Source organism: Lepidochelys kempii, chromosome 17 (genome assembly GCF_965140265.1).
Source record: "Lepidochelys kempii isolate rLepKem1 chromosome 17, rLepKem1.hap2, whole genome shotgun sequence".
In the NCBI taxonomy this organism is placed as follows: domain Eukaryota; kingdom Metazoa; phylum Chordata; order Testudines; family Cheloniidae; genus Lepidochelys; species Lepidochelys kempii.
In genome coordinates, this window is record NC_133272.1 from 9,223,659 (window position 1) to 9,236,137 (window position 12,479).

Sequence of the window (12,479 nt, forward strand, 5' to 3'; positions counted from 1 at the left end):
ATGCTGGGCGAAGAGATTTCTCCATGAGAAGTTTTACTTGTAAATCCCTTGCCTTTCTCGTGCGGGCTTTCCAGTTTTGACAGTACGAGCACTTTCGCAGTATATGTCTCTCACTGAGACAGTGGACGCCCTGAATGTCCGTCTGAGAGGGGTATTGAAAGCTGGCAGTTAGTCTAGCGTTTAAAGCCTGGGGAGCCAGGCATGCCCCGGGGGAGCTTATTCTCTCAGTGATGTGGCAAGATAGAAGAGGAAAGTGCCACTGCGATCAGGAAAAACTCAAAAACTTACAGTCCTATGAGGAATTTTAAATTTTTTTTTAAGACAGGGATAAGGTAGGAAGGGAAAATAGTCTATTGTATTCTAACTAAGAACTAGGAACTACTGCTAAAGGGACAGGAAAAAGATTATTTCTAGCTGTGAGGCCCTGCAGAGTGCTCCGAGTCAAGCCAATGGTGGTAGAGAAGGAACTGGGGGGCAAGAGAGAGGGTGCGAGGTGTTGGTCGCACAGCGCTAGTTAACAGCCTGAAGCAGTGCGAGACGGAGACTGCTCATGTGCGGCCCAACCGGGGCACTGCTAACTTAAATCTCTGGCTACGAGCACAGGGGTACAACGACACCAAAAGTGGAGCACCCACAGAGACACCACTCAAAGAAGAACTTGCTCCTATCTTTTGGCCCCTGAAGAGCACAATTTTCACTATCACTAGCCAGAGGTAGCTTGCTTTGCCCTGCACCATAGCAGTTTTACATGGGGGGGGGGGAGGGGGAAAATACAGCAAGTGCACATGTCTATAATTACCCAGACTAATAACGATGCTAGTTTAAAAAGGGACTGGAAAATATGGCATTACTGCTCTCTCATATTGGATACCAAATTAGGGAAACCCAACCCCCTACAAAAACATCTTCAGAAACTGCTACTCTTACTTTCACGCAGTCCCACCTGTTGGCGAGGGCAGCATTCTGCATTACAAAAATCAGTAGATCTATACTGTGCGCGCACATGCATGTACGTGTGGTAGAGTGTATAAATGTATTCTTCACTGATCTAGGGTCAAATGACGCAATGTTTAGTTTGCAGCAACTATCAAGTGTGAGAATATGTTCTCTGACATCTTTTACCAATTCAGAAAAAAGGCCGAATATAAGCGTTTATACATTTTAAACAGGAAAGTAATATTTTCACATGGAAGAAAACAGACTCAATTATAATTAAGCTGCTGCCACAAAAGTTGCCTTTAATTGATACTTAATTCATACTTGAAATTCCAGGCTTCTAAAATAAGCTTGAATAGACAGAATATACTGTAAGATTTTTTTAGAAAGACTAAGCAGCCACCTTTAGTTATTAAAAAACTAAATTTACATTTAAAAATGAATGGGTTTGAAATACTGAGCTATTTAAATGATAAACTGATTTTGACTGATGTGAGGTGACATGAAATTGCTCTGCTACTAGATATTAGCCATCTTTTAAGTCAATAGGAGTTGTTTCACGCTTAACAGAGGGCAGAATTTGGAACAATTAGTTTAACCATGATCTAGAAACAAACAATTATGGAGAAAAAGCATTCAGCAATATTCACAGCCACAAATCCACATCACCAGCTTTAAACACGATTGTGGACTTCCCCACTGAAGTCAGCAGAAGAATCCTTCTGACCTTGATGAGCTTTAGGTTCTTGGTTCACACCCACCTCTAGCTTCCAAAAGAATAAAACAAATCCCAGTACCCTGAGGGACAAGAAAATGATGAGAATAAAAAGGTCAGCCGTGAACCCTAGCAGCCAATGACCCCCAAACAACTCAAAGCAGGTTGAATTTACATTTTACTTCAAAAAAAGGGAAGTACATACATGAGGGGAAAATAGGGTGAACAACAATTATTTGAAACTATGATTTCTACAGTTTTTACCTACAAGTTACCAACTGTGTTCGAGTCAGCAGGATTCTCACTGGCTGCTGCACGCTTGCTTACAATAGTAACAGGATTGTAAATCAAGGAAACATTTTCGAAGTTGAGGCCCAAATGGAAATAGTAAGTTATCGTACAGCGTGTACGTTTATCGTACACAGCATTTTTTCTTCTTTAAATGACAACGCACCAGCAGGAAGGAGAAGTAGTAGTTAACAATTACTAACACTAGAATAATCAAATTTGTATGTTATACATATACAGCAACTAACTGCTTTACAAAAAAGCAAAATAATACAATATATTGTCACATGTATTTACAGTGTAGTAAATATACTTTGTCAAATTTTACACAAAATCTATTTACAGGTGAATATACTGCATTAAAAAAAAGTGTGGCCAACACTAAAAGTGACTGTCTGTGGTAAGTCTGTTGCATAACATTAAGACGTGCTTCATTACATCTGAAAAATATTAACCTTAGAATGAAACAGAAAAAGCCCTAAAAGCTACAAACCAATTAGGAATAGAGCACTGGCACTTTCCCAAATGCTCAGTCCACAAAATACTTATTTGAAATGTTTCCTTTTCATGGAAAATAAATTGCATGCACATTAAAGCAGAAGCGTTGGTATAATTAACAGGTAGGTTATGCACTATTAAAATACTACCGAGTTAACTTTAAGTCAGGGAAAATACAAACACAAACAATAAAATGTCAATCGTCTTTACAGTACTTAATGTGGTTAATGCATAATGGATAAACATGCTCTAAAACAGGGGTGTCAAACGTACGGTCCCCGTGATGTATTTATGTGGTCCGCATGTCAGATTCAGAGTCTCCAAAATCTAAGCTTTCCCGTAAATCAAAGTGTCTAGGCCCCATGGCTGCAGAGATCACCTTAAAATGTGAACAGAGTGTAACCAATGCAGTGACGGCTGCTGAGTCTGCAGCTGTCTGAAACAAGGACTCAGAGGTGTGAACTCCTCCGTTCCCTGTTAATCAGACTGGAATATCAAAGGCTCAGTGATTATACTTCAGGCTTATCATTAACTATTTAATCACTAAAAGAAAAGGAGTACTTGTGGCACCTTAGAGACTAACCAATTTATTTGAGCATAAGCTTTCGTGAGCTACAGCTCACTTCATCACTGACCATTTTAGTAAAAGGAATGGGTGCCAGGGGGAGGGAATGAAGCACACTGTGTTAGGAAGTGGCAGTTGCCCCAGGGAATGAAATGCAGAGAGAAGGGCAGAAGACTCAAAGACAAGGGGGGGGGGGGGCACGACACAGAAAGAAAGGAGAATAAGAAATTAAGAAAGAACATGAGAAAGAAAAAGACAAAAATAGCAGTGGAGAGCAGATTTTACTAGGGAGCAGATTTTCTGAGTGAAGAATGTGACAATAAGGCACTGAACAAATAACTTATCACTAGATAGTTAGTCACTATATAAAGACCATGTTCTTCCCTTGATCTCTTTGCAACCCTCCGACCAACATTGGTGGCTGTTCCACTGTACAATGTGGGGGAGTATATGGTCCTGAATGTATACGCTGGCCCACAAACTAGAATAAACCATAGAATACAGCCTTCTCCTCCAAATGAGTTTGGCACCCCTGCTCTAGAAGGTTCAGATCTTCTGACCCAACTCAATGGTAGAAATGTTAAGACAATCCCTCCCACCCAATGACATTTACTAAGGTGAGTTACTTATTGCCTATCTTACATGAAATCAGTTTTGGTCAAGTGGGTACTGAGACACTCCTGCGGTTCTCACATGAAAGATAATTTTGATCACTGTATTTTGATTTCACAACATACACATTTGAAATGCACACTTTTTATGAATTCCAATTTCGTCAGGCAATCTCAAAACATTGGAAAAGGTAGTTTTAAATACACTCAACCCAATCCAAACTGATTTGGTAATAAACACGAAAAATGCAGTATTTTTGAAAATTAGCTCACCAGGGAAACTGAAAGAGCAAAAAGCTTCTATTTTGTAACAGCATATTACCTTTAAAAGATTTCCCAGCCTTATGGTGAGAAAAAATATATTAGTGAGTTTTCTTTAGGATTCATAATCTTTAACAAAACTGAACACTTAGAAAACTGACAGGGCTAGAATGAGCTTGATTCAATATGATCAAGGTTTTAAAAGGACAGAGATTTTGAAACTGACTACTACACAATTGGATGTACTAGATGGAAGAGATTTTATCTGTGATATCCAAGGTTATGAATGCATAGCAGCTTAGTACCTGGCATTGGTCATTGCTCTATTCCTAAATTCAGTTCTATCCTCATAATCCATTTCATACATAGCTTTTGTAGAATTTTAATAATTAAGTTTCTACTGCAGCTCCTACATGATCAAGAATAAAAAAAGTTTGGTTAATTGCACAAGTCTTCAATATTTTCCAACATATCTAGTTCAAGATAACTACTAATTCTAAGTTTTCCTCTTATTTTGGCAAACTATTTGCATATTAAGTTTGTGTTCAGAGTTTTTCCAGGACTGTAAACAAATTAAAAAAATTAAATTGTTATTTTCTGAATCAATACAATAAAGGCAAATTTTTATTTACATAAACATGTTACACTGTTACTGTGTGAATAAATGTGAATAATGTGCTATATCAATACAATCTGAACACTTAATTGTACCATTCTCTATTAATTTAGCTGTGGAGTTTGATTTACTGAAAGCCACTACTGAAATCGCACTATGGGAGGTGTTTTTGTTTTTTAATATGATATACTTTTTTCTTTAAAGCCATTCATAAATTGCTAAATCCTAACATACAACAGGGACCACCTGGCATTAACAGTAGATATATTTAGCCCTAAAATGAGCACCCAGATGACATGCCCTCCTTTGTCAGAATTTATATTTACCTCTGAGATCAAAATGTTCCGCATGTTTTTAGTCCATAAAGATAGTATTTGTAGCACTTTGTGCTGCTTCATTACATATCATTCAACATAGCAGCATATTATCACAGTCATCCATTGTTAATATACTACTGTAAGTTGATGAATCTTTCACAGTGCTAGAAAGCAATTTCAGTTTACTTCTTATAAACCCAAAACATAATTTTTGCAAATTAAAAAAAAAAATTGAAAATTCTCCTATAAAAATTTGAGAGAAATGTCTATGCTGATAGCAGAAATTGCACTGCAAACATTCATACAAAACCTGTCTGACAAAGATGTCAGCTATTTTTAAATTCATGTACCATTTTGCACTGAAGTGAACATTAATGATTTTGTATCATTGCTTGGGCAGCACACAAGCAGCTTTGCCAAACACAATTCTGAGGGAGTTGAAAGTTACTTCAGACAACTTTCCCAAACAGTTATTCTGTCAGGAATTTCTTGAAGGTGCATAAAATTGGTGGAAAGGGCAAAAGTAACATATAGGATATGTGGTAACATAAAAAGTAATACATTTTCCAAGCAGCTACTGAGAGAGCATAATTAATAGTCAGTTCTTGATGATTTGCTTTTTCTCTACACATCCATTTCTTTTAGTGCAGTCAAAGTTCAGCAAAAAATAAATGTACTTTGGAAAAAGTCAGTTTGTCCAGTCTGGTCCATATACAGTCCTAAATATATGAAGCTACGTTCTGGCAAATGAAGAGACACAAGTGGCCTCCTCGTCCTCTTAAATTTATTGCTAATTACTAAAGATTTAATTTATCAACCACCTCTGGTTAGGTTTACTGCACTGTGGCTAATTTCAAGGTTACTTTTAAGTATGGTAAAAAAAAGTCCACAGCTAAAAATCTGAAGGGTTTGAATTAACAAGGATTATAGTACTTCCCCGGCTCATGAAGCCATTAACTTGAAAAGTGTGCAAAACAGGATTAAACAGTAACACTTTTCTTTAAAGAAGAAACTAACAAGGCATATAACAGAAGCAAGGTAAAACGGTCTATGAGAAATGGCTTTCATATTTGGACAGCGACTGTACTGCACTGTAAAGAATTCCATACTTCATTCATCTACGAAGTTCTTCAGGATCTACAAATGGTTCCGTTGAATGGTTCTGAAATACTGGCTTAAACCAAAAAAACAGAAGAAAAGAAGGCATTAAAATTCAGGCAATGTTTTAAGAGTTGATCATCTGGCAACATGGCTGGTGGGATGGGAACGTTAAGAATTAAGTGCAGCATCACAACTGGTGGAGGGCCACTAGTGAAGCCCAGGTACATAAGTCAGTTAAAAAAAAAAAAAAAGCTTCACACTATCTTTTTAGAGCTGTGACGTTTGAAACTGCCAGCGCTTCGCTGCTTTTGCACTTGACTTGCGGACCCATGGCGTGTCCTCCCGCTGTTGGAGTGTCCTGTGGTGGGGGAGAGTTCGACATTCTCCTTGTCAATTCCTGATGGGAAATAAAGGGGACACAACATTACTTTCCTGAGGCTACGATTCTCAGTTCCATTTATCTTGTAATTTAATATTTTAAAGACAGGTTTGTCCTCAGTTAAATTGGTCACCAAGAAGTCATTTAAGAATTTTAATGGCAGAAAAAATGAGACATTCTGTATACTTGAAATAACAAAGTTGCAGAAAAAGAAGATAAGAGAAATAAGAATTACTGCAGGTGAAGCTAGAAGCAGGCAGGCCTTAACTGAATGGTAACTACCACAGAAGAGAGCATCTTCAACACAAACCTTACCATAACTCTCCAGGAGAGGTCACCGTCCAATCATCTACAATTGCTCGCATCTCTCCACACACTCTAATCACGCTGAACTGAGCAAAATTAATATTGCAAATACCAAGCCAATAAAATTGCACTAGGAGCGCCACAGGCTTCTTAGATATACGAGACAGTCAAGAGGAGTCTACTATTTCAATCTTAGCTCCATTTCATAACAGCCTCCTTCCCTCCACTTCTGGTCTTCTGTGTAAAATGCCAAACACTTCAACAGCAAGCAAAGCACCATTTACATTACAGTCTTTTAGTATTGCCATCATATAATGAGTTCATTTGTATTCCACCTGCACAGCTGAGTCATATCTCCCAGTCAAAAGCCCCTTAATATAAATATTATAAGGGGGAGGAGGAGGATGGGAATCAAAGAGTTCTAAAAAGCTTAATTAAGCAGTAAAAACAGAAAAATATTAATGGCAATTTACATGTATACAGTTCTGGCAACTTAAAATTCCATATGACCTGCAGGGTGAACTCTAATGAATAACACTGCGTTAGTTTAGAAAAAACCCTGCAGGGGAGGTGAAATTCTGAACTTTCAAGACAGATTATAGGGGTGTTTTAACACTTATTACAGGTAGCGTTCAGAAATACAGCATCTCACAGAACAACCATCTTTAGCTGTGAGTATTCTGCAGTAAAAGTTTAAACACTTCATTTCTAGTAAGGAATCTGCAGGAAATTACTTACTTTAAAAAATATTGATAACATTGCTTTCGTAAAAGATGTATATAAATCTTACTGTTCTCAGATGTCTCAAACTCTAGATAGACGACTATCTAGAGATAGACAACTGATACAGTTTATGAAATATGAAAAAAATGACAGGATCAGCATCTGATCTTTTCATTAAGAACCGAGAAGAGGATGCATAAAGAATGTATCCAGGTAATGCACTATCATGCTGTACTATATATACGTAAAAACATACACAAGCTGCATATACTAAATTACCAAAATCAAATACAAAAATTGTGACTTGTGAAACTATTGTTTAACACAAAAATAATTCCCAGTATTTGGTGTGTGTTTGTTAACTTACTCCAATCTTAAAAGAGAAGAAATCAGCTAATCAAGCCTCTGGAAACTTGCTGGAATGTTTTATTCTATTGTGCTTTCACCACACCCTAAAGGTGATATGTAGGCATATAAACCATTCACTGAATCCAGTAAATCCTTGTTTTCTAAACAGGAAGATGTTTTTGAGTACAGGTGTAGGAATGCACATCTGCACTTGTTATCTTAAGTATCCACAGATTTTCAATTAAAAAATAAAAACTGTATGGCCAGTGTGATCTAAGCAGTGCACACACAAGTAAGTATCCTAATCCCTGCATGTGAGGCTCACGTCTCATGAATTTTGGAGAGGAATGCAAATATCTAAGTGCTGTTTCAGATCTATCTATATTAGTGAGTATGTATTCAGAGCTATCAATATCCATGCATCCATGCTCTTCTGCCCTTAGCTGAAGCCATATCCAGCCTCTTGTCCTTCAATCATTTAAAGTTACTTCCTCTTTCAAACTTCCCTGGTGTATGAACTGAATCACAATGCCTTAAAAACTGTTTGCCCCTGAATCAGCCTCTTCATTTTGATGGGTTACAGTGGAAACGTAATTTCACTGTAGTACGAAATGAACTTTTTTGGGTTGGGTTTTAATAAAAGGATATTTTAGTGGAATATGGACGGTCTTCAGGTTAAGCCACTGGACTAACACTCAGAAGATCTGGGTTCAGTGTCTGGCTTGCTGGGAAAGTCAATCAATTTGTTTGTGCCTCAGCTCCCCATCTGTAAAATGGGGACAGTACTTAACTCTGTCTAGCCCATTTCGATTGTAAGCTTTTCAGGAACTGTCTCCTTCCATGTGAAGGTAGCACACTGGAGCTTCTAGATGGTTCTGGAATATACATAGAGGCCTTTTGAACACAAAACAGTTTTTATTTAGGCTGAAAGTCTGTCATACTTTCAGAAATACCATCCTCCCCTTAATTACATTATTTTTTCTCTAATTCAGCCTTCAGAATACTCGTCGTTTTAAGTAATTTTACTGATACCAGGAGTATGACAGATTGGCTGTAGAACTGTGGAATGTTGCTCAGTTTTAGTGCTCTGTCTAGAAAATGGGGTTTGGACAGTAAGACTAGGACCATTGGGCATATAGGTGGGTGCTATATAGGACAGTGAACAACTGATGCAAATTGAAGTTTAATCAAATGATTCAGTCATGATTTGATATGGAAACTAAGGATTACACTCTCCTGTCATGGGCCAGAAATTTTCCTGGAAAAGAAGAACAGGTGTGTATGTGTACAAATTTTAAGTCTGAGCAGTAGGTCTGGGGTATGAGTGACACTAGGCTGTATTAAGTCTTTTTTACAGTGCTAGTCAGATAGCATTGCCTAAGTTAAGGGATTTCTGATATTTTTATTATAAACATCTCACAGGGAGCCAAAGCTTGGCAGCTTTAAATCACGTTGTACTGAGATTTGGCCTACAACTTGGCAGCAGAGACAGAAAATACTTTTCAAAATTTTCAGATGCTTCTGATCTGAACTATGCTGAAGAATGTTAAATTGCCTGATTCATATGGTTTATTTAGTGTATTAATCCTGTCAATTAAAAGAACAGCTGAATTATTTAAAAAATACCTGCTAACCACAGGTAACTTACTTTTTATAACGTGTCATCTGCATCATGTTCCCTATCATGTACTGGGTAGTAAAAACAGTATGCAAACCCACAGAAAATTCAACTGTGTGATTAGATATGAATTTTAATAGTCTTGTTTACTGCCAACAGGATATACCTGTTCTATATTCATATAATTTGTAGTATTAAATGTACATCTACTACACATCTAGTAGAAATGGTAATGAAAATTCCCTTGGATAAAAATGGGGTTTGCATAGTAACACTAGGATCATGGGGGTTCAAGGGATTGGTAATGGAAGAGAGCTTTTTCAGTGCTTTTTCAGGTTGCTGGCTTGACTCCTGCGCCCTGGTTGGTAGCCAATGTGAAATGACTGGCTTCAGTCCAATTCCCTGTGGACAAGATATCCCCTTCACACACACTACATACACTGAAGGGCTTGTCGCAGTGTCAGCAGAGACCATGGGTCTTGGCGGGGAAGTACTTCCTTACCCCTGAAAGTTGGCCCTCCAGGTTAGGAATAAGGCACCATGGTCGTGTAACTGGAATGTAACTTGCACTGCCACTGGCTACATTGCACTGTTGAACAGCCACACGATTTCACCCTAGGGCAGCCAATTCAGCACCTTTCACGAATTCTGATTTCCCCACAAAAGACACAAAAATATTGGACTCAAAAAACGGTTCTATCTACTGGGCAGAAATAACCTCAGACTTTATACATAGTTATTAGAGGTGTGTCAAATAGTAACAAGTGTACTGAAATAATTTTAACACTATCAAGTCTGTATGACAGAGAAGCAGAAGGATGTAAACAGATGCTGCTACTTTACAAAACGAAAGCGCCCCTTACATTTAAATGGCTATAAACCAAACAGCAACACTACAAATGCAGTTCAAATGTAATCCAATCAAGGGATATTTTTTCATTTTTTAAAAAGCTGGTATAAAATTCAAACAAATATCAATGGATGAGTGCCACTAGGAGGTAAATTCAGAGTGACGGTGGCAGTGGTTTGCCGCACTATACTCCCATTGTACAGCTCCTACAATCACAGACCTCTGCTATAAATGGGAATTATTTCTAATGCTCCATTTTTTGCTTCTCTGTTGATGCACGCCATTTTGTATATTTAATCATACACTGTCAGTGTAATATGAAAACAACTTGTTTTACCCTCCTTTCAAACCTCAGGGTTTAACTCAACTTGAATCAGAGTTGTTAGGAAACTGGATACAATTAAAAAACCAGTTACTTATCTTACTGTAACTGTGGCTCTGCAAGATGTATTGTCCACACGGATTCCCCTTCTTGTGCACGTGTCCACGCACGCAAGATTGGATTCTTTTAGCCAGAAGTGCCAGTTCGGCTGTGCCTGTGCCCTGGACCTATGCTCTGACACTCAAGGACCTAACAGGCGGAGACAGCTCAGCTGTCCGTCAGCTCCTTTGCCAATACACTATCCAGGTGGCATAGGCCTCCAGGGAAGCAGGGAGGGTCATGAAACCCATGTAGCCAACACATTTTAAAGTAACTGATCTTTGATTGATTGTCCACAAATTCCACTTGCTGGTGACCAGCAAGCAGTGACATCTGATGTTTGTGGGTGAGCCTGCAGCTGACTCTCGAGATCTATTAAGGTCTTGAAACTCTCCTGTGGCAGATAAGCCCTTAATGCGGAATCTAGCACTGCCCTAATGAGCACTATTTTCTGTGTTGGTAATAGCAATGACTTTTCTTTGTTGATCCTGAGACCCAGTGTCGTGAAAAGTTGCAGGATTAGGGAATGGAATTGTTCACCTGCTACCGTGATCATCCTTGAATGAGCCAACTGTCAAGGTATGGCTATACCTGGATCCCTTGTCTCCTTAGGTTAGCTGCTATGACTGCCAAACAATACTCTCAGTGCTGTTCAAAGAGTAAAGGCCAAGACTCTGTACTGGTAGTGAGACGCTCCCATCTGGAATCTGAGTGATTTTCTGTGCGCTAGCTGAACTGATATGTGAAAGTAATTGGACCAAGGTACCACGATTTTCTAAGAAACTCCCTAGCAGAGACCCACAAATGACTCTCAAGAGACAAGGATCTGGAAAAAAAATCAGATTTATTATGCAGGAAAATTATTAATCAAGTCTGCAAATGTTGGTCTCCCTGAGGTCCCAAAGGTTTATACATACAGTGATGGCTCCCTGTCAAGCAAGTAGGAGCCACATGAATGAGACCAAGTTGAGTGGGTGGGTGATAATTCTTGACTGTGCTCAGAAGGGGAGCTGAAGGAGACTAGTACTGTAATAGAAGCATAGAATATCTGGGTTGGAAGGGAACCTCAGGAGGTCATCTAGTCCAACCCCCTGCTCAAAGCAGGACCAATCCCCAATTTTTTTGCCCCAGATCCCTAAATGGCCCCCTCAAGGACTAAACTCACAACCCTGGGTTCAGCAGGCCAATGCTCAAACCACTGAGCTATCCCTCCCTCATAGTGCTAGTAGGTGATACTGTACTGGGCATTCTCACAAGCTGAGGATAGTAATGACGCCTCAGTCTGTGTGGTCAGCACAAGATAAGCTGGTACTGAAAATAACTTCAGTACTAAAGAAATCTGTGCTGGGAGTTTCTGTACTGCAGGGGTTGGCACCAGAGTCATCAGCACCACACGCACAAATATCCGTACCGGGCGAGGCACAGACTGTTGCTGTATGTGCTGGGAGACCAGACGGACCTGAGTTAGGCTGTGAACCACCATAGGAGAAGTTGTTTTAGGACAGCTATGCCTCCTTTAACTTAGGTCCCCTAAGAGGGGCTTTTCTCACCTTCTGCATCCTCTTGTGGAACGAGTGAGACTGAGGATTTACCAGGGATACTTATGCACAAATAAATTGTTAGTCTCTAAGGTGCCACAAGTCCTCCTTTTCTTTTTGCGAATACAGACTAACACGGCTGCTACTCTGAAACCAGGGATACATATGGCTCTCCAAGACAAAAAAGGCATCTTGAGTGCCAGTCATTAACAAAGTGGAATGTCTATGTTGAAGCAGGGATGGTTGGAACCTCAGGGACTTTGTTTCAGTCATGCAAGCTAAATCCCAGTACCGGGGAAGTCCTTAACACTAGTAATTTTTTTCTTAAATATATATAGCCAAGGTGGTAAAAAATTACTATACTAATGTTTTAACGTATATGTATGTG

At 38.9% G+C, this 12,479-nt stretch overlaps 1 protein-coding gene across 6 annotated transcripts in view; it reads right to left on the reverse strand.

Annotated features, from left to right (window-relative positions):
• Nucleotides 1–1,816: 1,816 nt before the first annotated feature.
• NF1 (neurofibromin 1) overlaps nt 1,817–12,479 on the reverse strand; it is a 170,623-nt gene continuing 159,960 nt past the window's right edge. For all 6 annotated transcript variants that reach the window (XM_073315123.1, XM_073315122.1, XM_073315120.1 and 3 more), the window contains one exon: nt 1,817–6,305. In XM_073315123.1, the coding sequence (XP_073171224.1) occupies nt 6,163–6,305 (143 nt within the window). In that variant the 3' untranslated portion in view covers nt 1,817–6,162. The remainder of the gene's footprint in view (nt 6,306–12,479) is intronic.